Here is a 22,507-nt window from a genome sequence, read left to right as displayed (position 1 = left end):
TTTTCACTAAACCAGCCGGATCGGCTGACCTGTTGGTTTTTATCATATATTAGTTCGTTGTTTAAGAATGAATGCTACTGTATTGAAAGTATAGCTCCTCTGTTTTTGAATGGACAAGTTATAGTATCATATTTAGACCACCAACCTTTTAAGTTTCATTTCCTTGAGTGAAAAAATGTTTCCGTTCCTTGATTTGATACATTAAATATTATGAAAATATATCTACGGTAATGAGTGATGGTTCACTCACAAACCATTTATTTATTTTCCTACCTCACCCTACCACTATCTGTTTAACAATGGTGAAAGCATCCATAAGAATAGATTGGTTCCTAAGGTAGGACACAAAATATATTATTACACTTGTATTAATTGCGATTTGAGCTTGAATTTGAAAATACACAAATTTTATTGTAAACTTTCTCCGAGGTTGGTGGTGGTTCTCTATCTTTTTATGATATGTTTCTTTCCATAATTTAGATATACTTTTTTTAATTAGAAAACACTATGATGAAAAATTAAATTTAAGTTAAAAAATAAAAGACCAACGAATGTTAAGTGACACAAAACGGGTTAGACTACCACAACGTGACGAATCAAAGTTTGGATCTCGACTGAAAGATGCACCCACATTTAGTGTCTGACACGCCTCAAATAGGAAAGTTGAAAATAATAGCACATACATTTTTTTTTTTGGTTGAAAGAAGTACATACATATATTGTTAAATATTAAATAAAAATATCATTAACAAAATAAATATTATATTCATTGTGCAAACTTGCCCAAAAAAAATTGATAGGTATAGTCAGAATCAATAGAAATGGCCATTTTCTGAAAGTATAAAAGTGAGAGAAGATCTTGTATGATCCTTTCCATTACAATTTTGTCTCTATTTTTCCTGGTGAGAACAGTTTTCTTTATATTATCACTGGAAAAACATGAAAAAAAAGGGATCACCATATCCAATGGATACCATCTTGTCACACATGTAAGTTTCTCTTTCCCATGTATCTATCTCCTTCATTGCAAATACCGCCAGCATTGATTTAGATTTACATGTCCATTTCCACGTTTTATTCACAAATCAATCAAAGGTATCCCCAACTATACGTGCATGCATGTTTGAGCGATTCAAATAGATAACTTTAAAAATGAGAAGATCTGGGAGTAGAAGAAAAAAAGGTAACGTTTCGCAACCAAATTCCCCATCGTCATCGAATATCGCTTTCGAACCTCACCCTAGCCCAAAAAAGTCCGATCAGATTTCACGTCGCCTTCGCGAGCCCAAGCTCGGTCCAACGAATGAACACCTTAAAGAAAACCAGAAGGAAGATGTTAAGATTGCATGGAGGCAGTTGAAGCTTGTTTACGATGACGACATAAGGCTAGCCCAAATGCCAATAAATTGCAGCTTCAGATTATTAAGAGATATAGTAAAGGAAAAATTTCCAATCTCAAGATCAGTTTTGATAAAGTACAAAGATAATGACGATGATCTTGTGACTATAACCTCCACGGAAGAACTCAGATTCGCCGAATCTTGCGTATATAAAACCGATTCAGTTGAAATTCTGAAACTATATATCGTCGAAGTTAGTCCCGAACACGAACCACCTTTGTTGAAAGAAGAAAAAGAAGAAGAAAACAATGAAAAACAGAAACCTCTAGATTGTGTCTTGGATGAGAAAATGTGTACTGAATGCAATAAAGTAGTAGAGAATCTAGAGATTGATGATTGGTTATACGAATTCGCTCAGTTATTTCGGTCACGTGTTGGAACAGATAAATATATTGATTTTCATGATCTTGGAACCGAGTTTTGTTCAGATGCGCTTGAAGAAACTGTGACTAGTGATGAAGCTCAAGATTTGCTTGACAAAGCTGAATTTAAGTTTCAAGAGGTTGCTGCTTTGGCGTTTTTCAATTGGGGAAATGTTCACATGTGTGCTGCTAGGAAATTTGTTAGAATGGATGAAAATGAGAATGAGGTTTTAGTGATGAACGAATCTGAATTTGATTTTGTTCAGGAAAAATACTATTTAGCTAGAGAAAAGTATGAACAAGCAGTTGTGATTAAACCTGATTTTTATGAGGGATTATTAGCTATTGGACAACAACAATTTGAATTGGCTAAGCTTAATTGGTCTTTTGGGATAGCTAATAAGATGGATTTAGGTAAAGAAACACTTCGGCTTTTTGATGTTGCGGAGGAGAAGATGACAGCCGCGAATGATGCGTGGGAGAACTTGGAAAAAGGAAAACTTGGTGAGCAAGGAAGTGTTGGTATGAGATCACAGATTCATCTTTTTTGGGGGAATATGTTGTTTGAAAGATCTCAAGTGGAATTTAAACTGGGAATGAGTGATTGGAAGAAAAAGTTGGATGCTTCTGTCGAACGGTTCAAGATTGCTGGGGCTTCTGAGGCTGATGTTTCGGGGATTTTGAAGAAGCATTGTTTCAATGGAAATGCAAGGGATGAAAAAATAAAGGGATCACCGAGAACACACAATGTAATCAAAACGATGAAATAGATAACAATGAATGTGGTCGAATTTGAGATGAAAGAATGATGTGTCTCCAATGAAGCCTATGGACAGAATTTCCTTCATAATTTGAGCTCAAAATGAACTTCTGTTCTGGAATCCTTTTAAACACAAATTGAAAATTTTGGATAGTTCTGCAGCTGTTTTCCCATGAAATTCTACCATAAGCAAATTATTTCTGAATATTATTTTTTTGATTGAGTTTCCAATAATTAATTTCACAAACCAAAGATTAGTCTATTGTTCTTGTTCTCTTGCTATCAAATGAATATGTTGTTGCAATGTTTTGCTCCCATGATAACTTGAAAAGGTTTGTTTGATTATTTATTCTATCAAATGCTGCTTGTATTGACCATTTTACAGCGAGGTTTTGATTTGCTACATTGAGTTTATTTGTTTAGTAGACATGGTTTGCTGTCTTACTTTGATGTAATCCAATTATTGGACTAATAACCATTTTACAGCCGTCCCAGTGGGGATTTGAACTCAGCACCTTGCGGTTACAATGCTAAACTCTTACCACCGAGTTAGCACCTTGAGGTTACAGTGCATACTTTATGCTGAGATGTTTTCATGAATGCAGGTATGAGGTGCCGAACCACGTTCAATCTGTGCGTTATTTTTATCTTTTTTCGGTGTGTACTCGCATGTGTTCCATCTAATGTTTGGCGTGTGCGGGTTTCTCCTGATATTTTAAGTTGTCTTGTATGCTGATAAAGCTTAAGCAGGAGAAATGCAACAGCAAGCCTTGTAGAGTACCTTAGTGCTGAATCGCTTTCTCATCTCAAAAGCTGGCGTGCCATCCAAAGTAAAAGCAAAAGTAGAAAAGAAAATGGAAAAGGATAACAAAAATGAATGAATGCCCTTGCAAAAGTATAAAAGCAAAAATGGGAATGAATTGTTTCTCTCGTTGAGTGGAGAAGCATTTAGTATGATGATTGATAAACACTGGTTAATTTGTCGCAATGTGAAAAAATAGCCATGCATGATTGTTGATTTTATCATCACTCACATGATTTAAGTAAGTAGATAAGAAAAATATATGCTCTTACAAAAAAAAAAGTACATAACAAAAATCATCTTCCATGTATATTTTGTTATAAGGGGAAACGTCGTGGTTCTCTCGTAATTGATCTTTGCTTCTCCATGTTTGAGATCTAGTCTTTCCCGTATATGAATCCATGGATGTAACTCATTAAAACCCATGTTAGTTTTACAAGCAATATATATTACTAGTTACTACGATTCAGATTACAATAAAACCACTGAACCGTACTGCGAGGGCTATCGCCTCCCTCACCCTAGTCGCCCCCTAGCTATAACAAACGGTTGGGCCTAAGACACGTCCCTGCGAGGAAGGGTTTAGAATCTTGCCATGGGGTGTACAGACCCTCCTATAGAAACTAACAGCTTGCCCTTTGGTGGGTTGCAATATAATTGGTTCAACTATTTACTTTTAAACTAGTAAACTTTAAATTTTATCTGTTAGTTTAATCGTAATAAACTCATTCACATATTTGTCACAGGTTCATCAACTACTATCAAATAATAAACTTACTGTTTATGCATGGATATGCTAATGCTACTACATTTTAACAAAGACAAAATTTGTCATAAGAAGAAAATCATTCTATATTAAAAAAAGCTCAATCAAGAAAAGTATACAGATATTTATCTTATCTTATCAGCTACCTGACTGTATTTTTAACTTGTCTGGTCACTTTCATCAAAGTTTACGCACTGCCAATTTGCTATATAGGGTGATGCCCTTTGACCCAAAAAGTGATCAATATTTATTCGATAATGCAAATATGGCTGTAGCTTTTGGTATTCGTCAAAATTACGATGAGCCACAACGTGTATCTTTTGTAAAAATATGGTAGCTCACCGTAATTTCAACAAACCCACGATGCATTCAGATTTGTCGTATTAATTAAAACCACAATTTCATAAATAAACAAAAAACGCAATTTCTGTATTGTTCTTGAGTAAAAAAAAATCGAGTATGGTTTCCGGACTCTGCATACGCAAAAACTTTAATGTATCGGACTGTTCATGTGTAATGAGTCTGGAGGCTGAGAATGCACATGAATCTTATACAACACAAACTTGTTTCAGTTTAACACCAATAGATTTTGTAACATGATGAAAATTTGTTTTGTTGTTTTACATTAGCCATTCATTATTCGACACAGATTGGTGAAGTTGTATTTGTGGTCCTAATCAAGAATATTATGACTAAAGTTGAAATTCTCCATACAAATTTTATAAATCAGAGTGAATATTAATACTATTATCTAATATACTTAGTTTAGTTACAAACCTTAAACCGCCCTACTTTTTCTGCTTCTTTCTAATTATTTAATTTCCCTATGCTATTGGTATTTGTTTAAGTTGGTTTTCATATATCCAAGATTGTTTCCAACTTTAGATTGTTAATATGATTAAAATTAGTTTGGTTGCTATCTGTCCAATATAGTTTATAATATGTCATTATTAGGTGTCTTTTGATTCCTCAAATTAGAAACTTAGAATTTAGAAAGCAAGTAGCAATCAAATGGATATCTCCTTCTTTAGAAAGTAAACTGATATGATAGATTGGAGAGACATTGATTATTGCCGAGCATGAAATTGAATTTCTATTTTTTTAAAGAAAAAGACAAGATACCAGCACTTGATCAAAATAATATGTAATGGAGAGAGAATAGTTGAGATATTGTGAATAAATAACTAAACCTTTCATGAATAATTCAATTCAAATTAATATACAAGTTTGTGGCGTATCTTATTTAACAATTAGTGGTGTTATTAGGTAGAACAATTTTTGGTCAAACTATACTATAGTTATTTTACGGTCGAACTCTTGATTATCAGGGCTCATTCCTCTGAAAATGAGAGTTAACACCAAAAAAACAAAGTTAACAATCAAGGCAGCCAAAGATAAATATGCTAAAACTCTCGCTTTAGGCCTACAAGCAAAAAAACCTCATGTGGAGACAAAAAGGCCACACATATTAAAACTTGCTTTATACCTCACTTGCTTCTAAAGATTATTAGATCAACCCTAATAACTTGCTTCTAAAGATTATTGGATCAACCCTAATAACAAAGGAGTATCATCACATTCAAATTTGGTGTGTCAACCAGTTTTTATTTCCACCGTTGGATGGATCTCAAAATAACGGTCAAGATTGTTTCGAATTTAGTTTGTTATTGTGTAATTCGAATAGCCTATATCATATTAAGGACGAAGATAAAAAATAAAAATTTGCATACAAATGCATAATTTTTTAACAAAGACAAATTTTTTCCCTTTAGATCATCTATGCAAAGCTAAAACAAAAACCAAGATCATGGTACTCATCGATCGAGATTGGAACAGAACACGACAATAAGATCATTGTCAAAATGTACAAACACATTTTATGCTGATTTGATGTTCAAGTAGCCAACTTGCCAAAATAAATCCAAGTGGCAAATGGAACGAATTTTCCCAAAACGAATAGAATAACAATTCCATTTCATGAAGAAAGAAAACAAAAAAGAGAAATATTTTTTTCTCAGCTTACGTTTCTATTTACCTTGGGTTTTAGTGAATGTTTGATGAACGTAACTATGAATTAGATTGATTTCATTGCAATTGAGCTTGAACAAGGGAAGTAATTTATATTTAGATCTTTATACTTTTAAAATACTTTGATGTAGACATTAGTGTAAAATCTTCAATCAAATGCACATTTTTCACTTTTATCAAATTAAAATTTGAAGGTTCTAACAAAACTAAACAAGTATTTTCACTAAAACTCATACTCCGACAAGAGGAAAAAAATAAATAAATACTGCATTGGTATTATAAAGTGACAATTATTTAAGAAAAAAAGAAAAAAATATTAAAGAGACAATAATTGTGAGACGGAGAAAATAGTTACTAATCCTTACTTTTGCACGCACATCCGTAAATTTTTTGACGCGAAAACAAACACTCATATTTTGTCTTCAGAAGTGTGAACACTTTGTGAAAATAGGGGAATGTATCATTTGATGCTCAAGAGTTGTCAAATCCACTAGGGTATTCCACACCTTTAACTGTGTTTTTGGCTTCACTTTTGTTAGATTCTAGTAGGTAATTGTGTTTTACTCCCTTACGTTAATTTTAATGAACATTTCTGTCTCTTATATATGTATTTTTTAATGCATGAAGAATAATATTTTATTACAAAAGCACAATAAGCCAAAGAAGAATCATGAGACAGCACCTTGTTTTGCTTTAAAAAAAACAGTACTACTACATCACTGCATCACATTACATATACTTAATCAGTTAATCATCACTGATCGGTGATTACACACAATCTAAGATCGAACTAATCATAGTTTATTATAAAACTTTAATAACATTTTCGATCTTAACCTCCCATACCAATTATATATAATAAATAAACACCAAAGACTAAATCGCTTAATAATCTCAGCTTATTAACAAAACCACACATAATCAATCTAATAATATGCATTTTTTTTTATATGGTTACTACGGGTCCCACTTCAACACTTGACATGGCTTTCATCATAGCTTCAAATCTAGGCTCTTTAGCTTGGAATTTGAGTCCCATATAGAGTTTCATGTAATCATCAAAGATAAATTTTGGATAAATTTCACTTGTTTCATCTTCCTTCAATAAGGTTGAAGCTGGTGAGATTACAGCATCATTCCCTGGATTGTAGAATGAAGCTATGGACATTCTAGCACCATCTGTTTGAGCAATTACTCTGTGCATCACACTCTTGTACTTCCCATTTGTTATCACCTGTTTTTAACAAAGAAGTGCCAAATTTGATTAAATTAAATTAAAGAAGAAACTTATACTATGCTATATTTGCTTATAATATTTGTAACTTATAATATGTTACAACATCAATTATTTTGGAACAGAAAGTAAATAGGAACATGACTTATATAGTAAGAAATGACAAAAGAGAACATTGGAGTAGTAGAGTAAGTGGCTATGTGCCCATGCGATGTTTTAAGTAAAAAGGTGCGATTTAAAATGCATCAGCTTCCTTTCAACATTTTTTTTTTAAAAAACTCGGTATCTGATCCATGATTCGACCAAAAATGATGAATTTTTATTAATAAAGTGGTACGACCATTTTACAATGGTCTTTAGGGAATTCGAACTCAGCACATTGAAGTAGCGTCTCAAGTGTATCTGCACTTGACCATGATTCTTTTTAATATAAAGGATTGCGACGCGATGGTTAATGTGATTTAAAATCTTATGAACATGTATACATTAAATTGTTACCTCAAGTTGGTCACCAAGGTTGATGACAATAGAGTGAGGCATTGGAGGGACATCAATCCATTGGTCATCTTTGAGAAGCTGAAGTCCACTGACTTTGTCATCTTGGAAGAGAAGGATGATGCCACCAGCATCTGTGTGTGCTCTAAGTCCCTTGATGAGATCAGGCTTAGGACAAGGAGGGTAGTTACTAACTTTTGTACCAAAATTTGGACCCTTTGATCCATAAAACACTTTCTTCAAGTACCCTTTCTCAAGTCCAAGATTCTCACACAATAAGTCAAGAAGTTCCTCTGCCAGTTTCTCCAATTTCTCTGCAAATTCCTTCATTGTCTTCCTGAAATTCACAAAGATATAAATATATGAGTTTAAGTATATGATTTTATATGTGTGACTTTAGAAATAATTATAATAGTAATTTTTTTTACGCTGACAGTGTATATGAATTAAATACTAAATATATATTTTAACAAAACATTAAAATATGTGACCTGTAATCTTCATCAAGATCTGGGATCTCTGAAATATTAGAAGAAGGAAGATGGCGCAAAAAGAAAGTGCTTTCCCAATCCAAATCATTTATTTCTGACTGAACACACTCCAAACCTTTGCTTGCTACCATTTCTTTGAACCTTTGTTCCATACACTTCTTGTAGTGTTCTTTTGTGAGCTTCTCCACTTTGTCCATCAACTCAATAGATATACTATGGTTCACACACTTAAAAAAAACAACACAAAATAACATTAGCAAAAAGCCTTTAAACAACAAAACATATATATGCATGTTTAGAATCAAAGTGAACTTAACGAGGTGACACGACACATCGTGATTCTGTCAAGTTCACCGTTAATCTAAACATGCACTGTATTAAAGAGAAATTTTGATGATGTATAGAACTAGTACCTCAAAGAAGCCCCAGTTCTCACAAGCATCTTTGATCATCTCCATGGTAGCTTTTCTCTCTTCTGTGTTAAGCTTCCCCATGTCAACAACTGGAAAGTTTTCCATTTTGCTTCTTTTTTAACTTTCTTTGTTTCTTTCTTTTCTCTCACTTCAATATTCAGCTATATGTGAATGAGAGTATATGCTGTGAGGAGTGCGATTCTTAAGGTGCAATGTAATGTATTTATAGGCATCCAACTTGAAGGAATGGTTAAGAATGGAAAAACTATTTATTTAATTAACAAAAGTATTGTATTATTGTCACAAATTCTAATGTGTATATATGCATCAAGAGGATAATTCTTACAAATTAATAGACTAATATAGTAATACAAAACATAAAACAAATGCAAATGAATTGATTTAGTATAAAATAAAATAATTCTTACATATATTTGATGCCTATAAATGACTGGATTTTGTTTTGCTTATATTAATTTATTTTATGTGATTTTTATCATTTCAAAATATAAAATTGTTGTTGTCCATAAAAACAATTATAAAGAAACAAATAATGTTTTTTATTATAAAATATATCATGCAATACATTAATCATATTAAATATTTTTTCCACCTATGTAGTCCGACTTAACTAAAGAGATAAGTCTTTGTAGTTGTCCGCATGTCATCCAGTTCATGTCATAAAGACTATATTTTAAAGTTTTAATCTTCAATTCCTTCGTTTATGCCCTTTGTTAATAGGACAATTAATTTCCTCATTTATGTTATGTAATCATCTATACTTGCTAACCATCCATAATTCAGGTCTCACCTCTTTTTTAGATATGTAACAAAGCGACAAACGTCTTCTAAAACTCACAAATAACTATGAGGTTGCAGATTTCAATCGAAATAATGTATTAAGCCTAGTAATATTAATATTGTTAAGTGAATTAAATCTTACAGATTAGACCTCATCTTTTATATGATGACGTTACACACATATGATCGATACTCATCTATTTTTAATTCACTTTCTATTTTTAAAGATTTGGAAAGAAATGTAAATACAAATAATAATAATAATAAAAATTAATTTTCAATGTTTTTTATACAAAACTTTAAAATCATTAAGAATAAAGTGATATTTTAATAATTGAAATTAGAGATAGAAATAAAACACTGAAAAACCTGTAGAATATAAATGTAAAAAAAAAGAAAGAAAAAAACATGTCACCCATTTAATAAAACAATTTTGTCACACATAGTTTAATAAAGGGGCAAGGACCTTCAAAATTCCTAAAAAAAACATGGATCTCAGGAAAACGGTTCAAAGTGGACCATTACCATTTTTAGTAAAATAATAAATATTTTTAAGGACAAATGTTAATTAGTTGTTAGATATATGGTTGCCAATAGTTATTAGTTAGCTGCTAGATATTGTTGTTAGTTGGTATTCCTTCCGTCCCATTTTAAATGACATATTTTAAAAATTTGTATTATTTATATAATATATAAAGACAAATAGTTGCATATAATTTGTTATTGGATTCATCTTGATGAGTATTTTTAAAATATCAAATTTTTATAATTTTTTCTAATAGATTATTAAAGATATTTAAGATCAAAATTGTGTATTAGCATGCGTGACAAGATCATTTGTATCATTCGTCTGACATGTAATCTCTCTTCCTGAGTGATAAACTTGGAACTTAATATATATATAATGGTTCATAGGTACTATTTGAAAAGAGTGAGCAGAAACTCTCGTGGAGAATGAATGTGAACACATATTGATGGACCCCTACCAAATACCATATTTTGTCACACAGAGAATGTGGCCATCATATTATTCATTAAGGAGTTTGAGTCATCTTTGTTTTTGGTGGGGAATGCTTGTTCGATTTCTTCTTCACAAAATCACCCAACTCCACAGTCACAGGTGGCTACCACCTTTTTCTCTTTGCAAGTTTTCATATTTTATATATTTTTATCTTTTAATAAAGATCTGTTATTTTCACTCGTCTTTTTGCTTCTTAGGAAGCATGGACACGTTAATGAAACTATGAGGAAAATGAATTTTTTTTTTTGGAAAATAAAAATGAATGAATAAAGCAGAAATCGAAGCACATGAAGCATGCAAACAATGCAAAACTTACTATTTGCGGCCTTGCAACTCACTTAAAACTTTCGGTCATAAAAAAATTATAATAGGATAATGAAATAAAAAAATATAATGTCATAATCTTTGTCTTTGATAGTTGATATTGTTCGTTTGTATTAAATTGATGATGATACTGCACAATAGGATGCTTAAGCTACCTTTTTGTTTCTTATTCTTATGATATAAAATTGGTGGTCGCAGGAGGCTTATAACAAAAGAAAATGAAAGGGAATTAAACATTGAACATACACCAAAAACAAAATGAATTTGTATAACTTATTAAGATGCAAAGAAGATATTGACCAATGACCTCATTATGATGGATCACTAATATATAAATTAAGAATCATCCAACAAGAGGGATAAAAAATAAAACAGCACAATATAGCCGTCTCTAATGAATGCATGAATTTGATTTGAGGTGGCCCTTTTATAATATAGTTCTTTTGTTTTTTTCCGTTAATATTTTGAAGAGTTTAAAGGTAGTGGATCGTCGATTTAAATTTATAGTAGGAAGATTAACTAGTTCAACTAGTTTGAGTTAATGAAAAAGAAGTTTGAGATTCTAACTTCAAGCACACATGAATGGATATATAGTAAAATACTATAATTTCCTAATGTATGTCATTTAATTTATTTTTTTAAGACTTATAGTACATGTTCTTTTTCTCTACACTAACCAAAATATTTGAAAAATTGCTTTTTAAACTTCTAAAATTGCTCTCACGCATCGGAAAATTACCTTAATTCCTCAAATTTCAGTAATATTTGAAGCAGGGTAAGGGCCCATATGTTAGCTAATTAATTAAGACCCATAAAATAACATAAGTATTACCCAAAAAAGAAGAAGAAAAAGAAGTAGTGTGAGAAAGGGAACAACATTATCATACCTCTAAGGGAAACCAAAAAGCAAAGGCATGCATGCCATTAAAGGAGCTAATTATATCGAACGTGTACAAGTAAAAAGTGATGCTTACGCCATTTCACCCGTCTATGGTGCAATAATCAATATATCAACTAATTAAGTGTCTCAACTCGTAATCAAGTGTACAAGACATGCATTGAGAGATCTCGGAAAATGTTTTCCACGTAAAACAAAAACAAAAAATTATTTAAAATGTTCTCAATCTAAACATGCAAAGCACCACCAAAAAAAATCTAAACATGCAAACGTTATTTTGTTAAAAAAGTGAGCATTGGAGATGCTTTTAAAAGATAATATATTGCCAAAAACTAAAACGTCGTAAAATTATTTAAAATTTCGTAATATGGTTTTATAATTGTTAATTTCTTAATTTTTTTGGGGCCATCCCAGCTCGTGAAAAGCTTCGCCACTTGTTAGAAATAGGGCTAGATTTACAATAAAAAATTAGTATCGGCTCGCATCGTAATGCTATTATAAATGTTAACTGAACGAGGAATCAAAAGTTAATCAATAAAATAGATCTCATGCATTAACGAAGATATACTAGAAAGCATGTTTGTTTATCTCAACATGTTTGTAAACAAATTTGCACCTCTAGTCTAGATTCCCGTCTCTGCCACTGTCATTGGTAGAGCCATATTAGGGCTCGGTTGGGCCACGACCCTTTCGAGCAAAAAATAATAATGGTTTTTTTTTTAAGAATAATTACTTATTTTAAAATGTTTAAAGAGTGTTTCGGATGTACTCGTTAACAAAACCTTTAAATAAAATTACTTTGTGGCCCATCCACTTTTCCATCTTAGTACGTGTTACTATCAAACTTTCAAGTCACTTGAAATGCTTAGATAATTATTTTGAATTTTAGCCATGTAATTTAATTTTTTATTTTTTTTTTATGGTCAACTTAGTGCTTTCGCTTCTAAATTTACAAACTCTTGAGTTGAGTTTAATATGAGACATGGAAATAGGGTTGCTAGCAAGGATAACTACATTGGTAGCTAGTTCCACTACTTATTTTATGTACCATGTTGTATTAATACTTTTTTTATTAATGAAATGTTATAAACATATTTCGTTCAAAAAAAAAAAAGTGTTTAGTGCTTATTTTTTTTTTGAATAAGTGTTTTTTTTTTGGTTACATTTGAATAAGTGTTTAGTGCTTATTAAAACATAATTTTTGTATATATATAATAGTTTATTTTTGTGGCCCATCCAATTTTAGGGGCCGAAGTCTTAATATTAGAATGGATCACCAAAGTGTCTAAGACGACCTTGATTTTGTTGTTCGCAAAAATCAAGAATTTTTTTATTAATATTTGTAATTATATTGATTTTCAATTTACTTATTCACATTTAGTATAATTATTTGACCAAGAAATTTTCAATAAAGAAAACACAATAAAACATTTTGGGTAAAAAAATTATTTTAACCTAGAAGTTTTTTAATAAATAAAACCAAAATTGCACAAGAAGTGACAAAGTTTATGCGTGTTTGATGCATTCTTAAAGCAAGTGGAGTGACTGCAAGACAGAGCTGAATATACAAGCAAGCAAGCAAAGAACCTTGCCAATAATTAGTTTACCTGTTACTATATCTAGTCATTGACAATCTAGCTATATAAAGTATGCTAAACTATGTGCTATCTTTTTTTTCGACCATAAAATGTTGTATCTTTCTAAGCTACAAAACCATGAAGAAACAGAAAGTAAATCTTAAATAACAATGTGGATATATACACTTTAGTAATTGTTTATTGTCTACTAGCTAAAACAAAGGTGTATGGGGCATGCAGAGTTTGACGGGGATTAGATTCATTCAACTTTAGGTCTTTACTCACATGCAGTGTTGCTTTCTATAGTGCCTGCGCCAGATTGTGTCTCATGAAGTGGAGAGAGATAATTAGTGGAGGTAATTAAATAGTTAACCGAGAGATTTTAGAGTACTTGTGATCACTATCTCATTCGTTTAAGAATTGAATTATACTTGTCATTAGAGATACATTACCTTTAATTCATCAAGGTGTAATGCATATCTCACCTATTTTACCTCAATCGCCTTGATAAGGTCACAGCATAAATAACCTGTTGCTCTAAATTATGATTAATTCATATATAGCTACGCATGCCTTAATTAATTTTCTCACTCTTTTTCTTTTCCAATGTCATGCCAACAAAACAATTGTTCCAGGGATGATTAATTTAGTTCGTTGAACTAAAAGATTAAAGGAGGTAAGAAGTAAAAGTTTAGAATTCAAATACAAATAAAGTAGAAAAATATTAACATAACAACTATCATAAAAATAGCAATGATTTTGAGTTTGTCATTTTTGCATAGGAAATTGGAATATTTCTTTCAGCATATTCTTAGAGAGGGAAATTAATGTGTCGAATGGTTTGCAAAGACTGAAACTTCATCCAGCGATATCTTACAACTTTGGAATAGTTGTCCTCGGCAATTCAGTATCGTGTTGATGACTGATATTGTAGGCATTGCTTGTGTGCGAGCTTAGTTTCTTTTCATGTTTCCTTTTTTTCTATTGCAACAAAAAAAAAAGTAAACTAATTGTTTTTTTTTTTTTTGTGGTGTTTGGAATTCGAACCTCAAACCTTGCATATATTATGTACTGTCCCTACCAACTGACCTAAGTTCGTAAAACGCGATTGTTTAATTAGTGGGAAGTGAATATATGATTAATTGATCGACTACTATTTCAGAGAGAAAAAAAGATTCATGACTAGGATAAAGTAGTTAGAAAGAATATAACGTGTAGCTAGGTGGGTCATTTCGTGTAAAAATGAATTAGACTAAAACTGATCACATCACAAATCAATTCCCGTCCAAGCTTTAGATTGAATTGACTATCATAGTATTCCACACATTCTTATGATAAGATTTAACTTGATTTTATTCTATTCTCTATCCATGGTTTGAAGAGGAGAATGCCTTTCTAAATGTGAACTGCTTGTGAATCCAGAAGAGTCTTTGAAAATGACTAGGCTATGTTGGTCTATCACTATATTTTTGGATGTTCTAATCATTAGTCAAGAACATACATAACTCGTTGTTAATTTTGTCATCTTTTTTACTAAAAATGATATTCATCATTTAAATTAATAAAATACATCAAAAACAACACAGATTCAACCTCCTTAAAACTTAAAAAAAAAAAAGTATCACTTTACTTTGGAATATCACAAATTGCTAACAAATTCACATTACTCAAATTAATAGTATGAAACTACAAAATATCACAAATTGATTGCAAAACACATATTTTGGAATATGTAACATTATCGTTTAATTAGTTATTGATTGAATTTACAATGAATTGGAGTTGATTTAACAATCTGAACCAAATTAACAAATATCACAATAAGCTAGAAAACAAAATAACATTGTATCAAGACGACAAACAAGACAACGTCGCACTTAGAGCTGTCAAATGAGCCGGCCCGCCTCGGCTCGGTGGACCAACTCATATAAATGGGTTTGAGTGGGTCGGCCCACTTGATTAATGGGCTACGAAAATTGAGCCCAGTCCAATTAGTAGTGGCCTATACGGCCCGATGGGCCAGCCCGACCCATATTTTAAAATGTATTATTTTGTTTTTTTGGGAAAAAAATCGATTGAATGAACAATAAAGCTACATATGACATATTTTTTTTAATAGAAACATATTACATAAATTATTATACATCAAATAAATCATATGTCTTCGTAAACTTAGTTAAATTATATATAAAACGTCTATTAAATCAACATCCATAAGGATAAAAAGCACAAAAGAATCAATGCAAAAGTAGAGTATTTATCATAACTCATAAAGTGAACCTTGAAGACAACAAAATTCAATATTACATAATAAAATAATTCAGTCTTGCCTAACAAAACTATTTATAAACTATTTATTTTTTAAAAGGGGCCGTCCCGCAAGCCCGGCGGGCCAGCCCAGGCCGGCCCATCTAAAATGCAGGCCCGATGGACTGGCCCAAAAAGATAGGGTTGTTTTTTTATGCCTTATTTACGGCCCGATCCACACTAAAATAAAGGGCTGAAGGGCCAGTCCGGTGGATCTGACCCATTTTGATAGCTCTAGTCGCACTTAAAAGACAAAATCACATAAAAACATGAAATAAAAATCAAATCTAAGTCGAAATTACTATTGATAGTTATAAATTAGTTTGTGATTGATTGTTAGTTGATTAATATAAAGTAATCAAACATTCATTCTCTTAGTAGTAACCATATAAAGGAATCGAACATTCATGTAGTACTAACCGGTAATCACTTTTGCCAAAAATAAAAACAATAGTTACATGAGGAGATGAATTCTTAAGAAACACAGAATAAAAATCTCTTAATATTTTTTTACTATATTTGAACTCAATTGCATGAGGATATGATGCATCAAGAGCATGCACACACTATATATATGTACACGTGCAAACAGGATAAAATAAATGGCCACGTACAAACCCATTTGCATATGTCGTATAATTTTGTTTCTTATTCAGAATTCTATGAATACTTGATCCTCCAATGATCAATTAATTTATAGTGCCGTTATCATGAACAACGATGACAACCAGGCATATCATTATCCACCAACAAATATTCATGGTCGATCTGACATATGTGTAAGAATTTTTCTTTCACAATGTGGGTATCTTCCAAAGTCTTATCAAGTGTTGAAATTAAGTTGATTAAATAAAGAGTCTACACTCTTTTTTATTCAATATTTTACATTAAATTTAGTATTATCCTTATCCAGTGGATATATAACCATAGTGAGTGAGTGTTGGTTTTCGTTAACCATAGTGAGTGACATATATGTAGTATTTATTCCAAACTTAAATAAAATCAACTAGAACAAACTTGGTTGATTTGATTGAGTTAGACTTAGATCCAGTTCATGAAATGGAAAACTAATTTTATTTTATTTTAATTAGAATTATAATTTTTTTTAATGGCACTTCAATTCTGCTCAGCTAATTAGAATTTGAAACATTTGAATAATACAAACACATAATAAATCTTTCACATATATAGTTTGTAATTTACTAAAATCAAATTCAATAATATAAATAAAAAATAATTTAAAATTTAAAATGAATCAAGATCCGTCAATACCAAATGTTAAATGTAATGTAATTACACCTCCTAATAAGTTTATATTAAATATGAATTCTATAAGTCCAACGGTTGAATCATCTTCTAGTCTTGTTCTTTAACACATTCTCCACGCTCAAGAGTGAAAATCTGAAGTGTTGACCTAAATGGTTTAGTAGTGATGGCCTTATAACCGACTCAACAAATCTTGTATAGACTATGATAATATATTAGAATTTGAGTTGAGTATAACTCAGTTTTACAAAACCGACTTGTAACGTGAAAAATATGTCTACTTGTAAACTCATGTTCAAACCTTATCTCATCCAATTGAATACTCTTAGTATGTGTTTGGAAACATGTTTGTCAATCCAATACCGCATCCCAATGCACTTTCGTCGTGAAAATTCTGAAGCTAGCTAGTATACAAAGCTTCTGCGTTGCTTTAATTCTCGACGTGATTTTGTCCAAATTGACACCATTCCAAACATACAATTAATAAAACATGTGGAGCTCATTACAGCCTTTTATATCCATAACCACTTTCTTTTTCTCAATTCCCATATACTATATGTTGTGCCGGAATTTAACTAGAATATATGTTAAGAATCCATCTTTTGTTTTAAAAATATATATATAGAAGTGCACTTCATTGTTTTTTCCTCCTCTTATAGAACGAATCGATGAATATTTTCAGTAACATACACTTTTTTCTTTCAAAGTTACGTGCACTAAAGAAAGGTAAAGGACCAGTTTCTTTCAAATCATCAATCCAAAATATAAAAGGTTCTAAGAAATTTAAAGATATACTATATTTTTTTAGGAGGTCTAAATATTTTAAGATATGAACTAGAACACTTCTTCCAGTTAGCATTTAAATGTGGATGGATACTTTATGATATTTTGTTAAGCTTTTAATATATTATATTGATAAAGATGAATCAAAATAGAAATGTGATTTTGTTGACAAACATTATACGTATCCCTATAGATTATATGTAATCAAACTAAAAGCATGCTTTAGTTTTGTTGAAATCTAACTAATATTACACACAATTCGTAATCAATTAAAAGCATGCTTTAAGAAATTTTATAAAAATAAAAATAAAAAATGCTTTAAGAGAGAATATATTCATTTTTTTTTTTTTTAAGTGATAGCCATTAAAATTGGTACTACAATTATGATCATATCATATATACTCTGGCCTTAAAAATTTGTAAATTGTTTGTCCTAACCAATCGAACCCATCCATTCATTTTGTCTTGAATAGTTGCTTTAGCATCGATATGTACCCTATTTGATTTGCAGCGATCAAACAGTGGCCACTCAAGAATATAATCTTATACCCAATATGGTAAAGATTATTCTTTAGGAATATAAACATCATAAAATTGCTCTCTAATTTAAACAATGAATTGATGATATAAGTGTTAAAAGATTTTTTTTTTTTTTTGAGAAAAAGTGTTAAAAGATTTGAATCCTTTAAACAATGTGAAAATTTTGTATCTATAACATCATAAAAAAAAATATAGATTCAAAAAAAAAAAAAAAAAAAACATGATAAAAATATAAAAAATTATCGCCTTGTAGTATCATTGCGAGTTTGCAAAGATATTTAGACTTTGAACTTAGGCATGGCAATGGGGCGGGGTGGGGACGGGTTTTACATTCCCATATCTGATTCTCATATACTTACCCGTTACCCTACCCATACCCAACGAGGATGAGAAATTGAATCTCATCCCCGTCCCCGACGGGTTCGGGTATCCCCGCTCCATCCCTGTCCCTGCATTGAATATTTTTTTAATAAAAAATAGAAGTTTTTTTGCATCCCTAAGAGCAACGTTGTAATACATTATCCAACAATAAGCTCACTTTCACATTTGTTAGACAAAATAATTTAGTTAATCCTTTAAATATCAATGGTAGTTTTTATTAACATGACAATTATCAAACAAAATAACATAACATATCAACATAAAATAATTTTTTACATTTGGGACGGGTTTGAGTATGGGTTCGGGGTGGGTACCTATATACCTGTTACCCGTCCCATACCCGTGTTTTGAGATCGAGAAAACCCATACCCATATCCAAACTCAGTCAAAACGGGAAAAATCCGTCAAATTGAATTTGATTTGGGCGGATAACCACAGGTATGGGTTTTGTTGCCATACCTATTTGAACTTATACCTACGTAAATTCTACGTAAATTTTCATCAAGGTTGAGTTAGATCTTTTTTGCTTTGTATGTATAACAAGAATAATTAGTTTTGATGTGATGTTTTAGATTTGATTCAGTAAGATTTTGTTATCGTTTGTAACCGTATTTATTTATTTTTTGTCAAGTGGTCTAGTGGCTAGATTCACACACATTATTTATGGAGAAGTGGGGAATCCGGGGTACGAACCCCAACCCATTCACAAATTATTTCTGATAGCTACCAACTGAACTTCACTTACTGTAAATTGTTTGTAACCTTATTATTCGAGCGGATGAGTTAATTAGGATGCCTAATGGTTAGTTAATGCCTTTTATTATACAAACAACTAGTACTTTGTCTCTCTCTAAACTCTTGTCATGTCCTCGTGATCTTAGCTCAGCTGGCATGGATAATGCATATATGCAAGGTCTGAGGTTTAAACCCCGACCACCACCGAAAAAACTCTCATCCCTATTTTTTTTCTATCCATATAGGTTTTTACTTCTATTATCTTCATAAAGGTGGTGATTTTGGGTAATTTTTGACCCAAAGTCATATCTATTTATCATTTTTTTCATCTCTTTTAACCTAAATAAGTGATTTTTACATAAATCTAGATTTTTGTTTTATGAATTCGTTATCTCGATGCAGTGTTGTTTTGTTCTTCGTTTTAGTGCGGTGTTGATTAATTTACCATCTTGGTGCATGTTCGTATGGTTCAGATTGACGTATCAACTTCAATCATTTACATATTGAATCAAATGACCAGTTCTTCAACTTTGCAAATCTGGATGCATGGATATTTCAATCACTTTGATTTTGTTACATTGTAGATATTTTACTTTTTTATGCTATCAACTTATTGATGTGAGATTGTTTTCAGATTCATTTTTATCGTAATTTATAAATTTGAATGAATGAACATTGATCGTTTTAGTCAAATATTAAAAAAAAAAAAAAAAAAAAAAAAAAAAAAAAAAAAACTACTTTCCTCTCCAAAAAAAACTATTACTTTTATTTGACACTCACTTTTTCATACTTCAATAATATGATACGGGATGTTCTTCATTTTTTTTGAAAGATACGTGATGTTCTAACACATTTTTTTTTTATCACGCTGAGCAAAATTAGAAGACATGCTCATCCCAACTGTATTACCACCTTAACACATTAACAATCATATACACCACCCCAAAAATATCATTTGATAAGAAATAAAGAAAACAAAAAGATGGTGCAACCCTAAACAAATTCAACAAAATATAAAATTAGGGAGACCTAATCTATATGGAATCTAACACTGCTATTAAGAATGATAGAAAGAGAAAAAATATCGCAAAGTGGATTCAAGAGAAAGTAACCCTCAACAAAAGCATAAGCATATGGTAAGTAAATATGCTTAAGTATAGGATTTGGCTTAAAGAAAAATAAACTGGTTTTGGATAGTGTTGAAGTTATTATTGTTGGTCCGTTCATATGATTGTGACGAAATGTATTTTTATTTATTTTGTACATAGAGTTTGTCTAATATATATTAGACAAACTCTATCTACAAAATAAATAATATTTTGGATACCACATATAATTATACTTTGATAATAAAAGCTTGATATCAAGAATTTAAACAACAAGATTTCGGAAGAAACAATTCTAGATAAGGTTTTCCTTAGCTCTCGATTAAACTCCATATTATCAGGTTCTTTTCTCTCATAACTGGAGGATTAACAAGAAACAAGAATGTAAACAATTCGTCCTTGTGCATGTATGTACTAGATTCTAAAGAAGACTGTCATGAATTAATCGATCATTTCATTCAATATAACGACAGAAACTGAACTGATTTTATCAACAATTGGTTCCATACAAAGAATGTTTCATTTTTAGCAAAAAGCTTCAAAGAGCAGCATATTTTGAAAGTTAAAGGAGAGTACTGTATGAGTCACTGTGACTATGACTATATAGAGAAAAGAACCAAATGCTCTTTAGTTTATTTCCCAAAAGTTTAGGAACTCTTAACCAAAGTAAGATCATGAATGACTTGATATATAAGGACACCAATTAATCTGATGGGAAAGGTTCAGATTGAGATTCCAACTATAACCAGAAGATGGCAAATTAACCGGCATAAATAAGTATTGAGAAAGAGACATTCATGTTATTGTGTGACCACATAATTGGATTGGATCAAAGAGCTAGCCTAATGCTTTAAATCTTTCTCAAATTGAATACAACATGCAGATAAATGTCCCCACTAACTCATAAAATAGTTATAACTAAGATAAGCAAAGAGTGTCACGTTCAAGTACATGCACTCTTTGCACATAATGGGAATACAATTATACATCTACTTTTAAACTCAACAATGGAATGGAATCATATACTTCTCCACACTTTCATGCTTATCCAATGATAGTGCCTATGCATATGTTCCCAATAAATATGTGTGCGCAACGGCGGCAGAAATGGGGCCATGAATAAAACTCCAACACTTACATAATATATTTTGCATGGTATAAAATGAAACACTAATTTGATGATTATTTAGGCATACAAAAAAGATTTAAAATTCTAAATTTCAACTATCATAAACAACCAATATGTATCCACACATCATACTCATGCATATCAGACATTTCTTAACTACTCCCTCTAAACTCAATTATAAGCAAAAATACTTACGGTCTCACTTTTTTTTGGTGCGCCGGCCCATGCAATAGTGCAATGCATAGGCGACAAATGAGGAAACCAATAGCAAGCTACTGAAATGGTCTCTCCCCCTCAAAAAAGTAATTTAATATCATGTGTGATTCATTGGACCACATATTATATATTAAAATGATATGAATACACTTGATCTTAGCCAAGCAGTCGAAAAAGGTATACTTACGGTCTCATTTATTGAGGCTAAAAGTTACTACCTCCGTCCCTAATTATAAGACCCTTTTGAGAATTTTTTTTGTCCCTTTTTATAAGACCCCTTTGCTATTTCCAACTACATTAATTATTTCTTTACATACATGCCCCTATTAATTATACATCTTTTTCTTCAATCAACAATAAATAGCATGTTGAAAACATAAAACATCTCTCTCTTAAAGGATAAAACTGTAAAAACAATACTAATTACAAACATATTTAATACAAATATCCACTATCTTAATTTCCGTTATTTTTTCAAAAGGGCCCTATAATTAGGGACGGAGGTAGTAATTGATTGCAATTTTATTGATTTCATATATAAAATAGAAAATTCATTTACTAGTCTATCCTTAATAAGACGGGTCATTGGTGCATTTGTTTGCATGACAATAATCTTAATGTGCTACTTGAGATTGATGTAACAATTATATCATGATAAGTATCATCATTTCC

General features: G+C 31.1%; 2 protein-coding genes and 1 non-coding gene across 3 annotated transcripts; 1 reads left to right on the top strand and 2 right to left on the bottom strand.

Moving 5' to 3' along the window:
• The first annotated feature begins 849 nt into the window (after positions 1 to 849).
• On the top strand, positions 850 to 2,833 carry LOC11446886 (protein CLMP1). Its single transcript, XM_003594115.3, has one exon. The coding sequence runs from the start codon at positions 1,153 to 1,155 to the stop codon at positions 2,530 to 2,532; it is 1,380 nt and encodes a 459-aa protein (XP_003594163.1). The 5' UTR covers positions 850 to 1,152; the 3' UTR covers positions 2,533 to 2,833.
• A 3,938-nt stretch (positions 2,834 to 6,771) lies between these two features.
• Positions 6,772 to 8,946, bottom strand: LOC11445019 (1-aminocyclopropane-1-carboxylate oxidase). The gene is made up of 4 exons (XM_003594113.4): positions 8,752 to 8,946; positions 8,339 to 8,565; positions 7,851 to 8,184; positions 6,772 to 7,352 (listed from the first exon to the last, which is right to left on the bottom strand). Exons 1-4 carry the CDS (start codon positions 8,854 to 8,856, stop codon positions 7,065 to 7,067), a joined length of 954 nt encoding a protein of 317 aa, XP_003594161.1. The 5' UTR covers positions 8,857 to 8,946; the 3' UTR covers positions 6,772 to 7,064.
• Positions 8,947 to 21,826: 12,880 nt separating this feature from the next.
• Positions 21,827 to 22,016, bottom strand: LOC112419553 (U2 spliceosomal RNA). Its single transcript, XR_003009686.1, has one exon. It is a non-coding gene; the product is annotated as a U2 spliceosomal RNA (small nuclear RNA).
• Positions 22,017 to 22,507: the final 491 nt, after the last annotated feature.

Source organism: Medicago truncatula, chromosome 2 (assembly GCF_003473485.1).
Source record: "Medicago truncatula cultivar Jemalong A17 chromosome 2, MtrunA17r5.0-ANR, whole genome shotgun sequence".
Classification (NCBI taxonomy): Eukaryota; Viridiplantae; Streptophyta; class Magnoliopsida; order Fabales; family Fabaceae; genus Medicago; species Medicago truncatula.
This window is presented reverse-complemented; position numbering and strand designations above follow the sequence as displayed.

Bases quoted from the DNA above. Each gene is read 5' to 3' on its own strand.
- LOC11446886 (XM_003594115.3), top strand. From the start codon at position 1,153: ATGAGAAGATCTGGGAGTAGAAGAAAAAAAGGTAACGTTTCGCAACCA.
- LOC11445019 (XM_003594113.4), bottom strand. From the start codon at position 8,856: ATGGAAAACTTTCCAGTTGTTGACATGGGGAAGCTTAACACAGAAGAG. The intron at 8,185-8,338 runs GTCACATATTTT...TGTGAATTTCAG, and splicing joins GATCTTGATGAAGATTACAG to GAAGACAATGAAGGAATTTG. The intron at 7,353-7,850 runs GTAACAATTTAA...TGTTAAAAACAG, and splicing joins ACCTTGGTGACCAACTTGAG to GTGATAACAAATGGGAAGTA.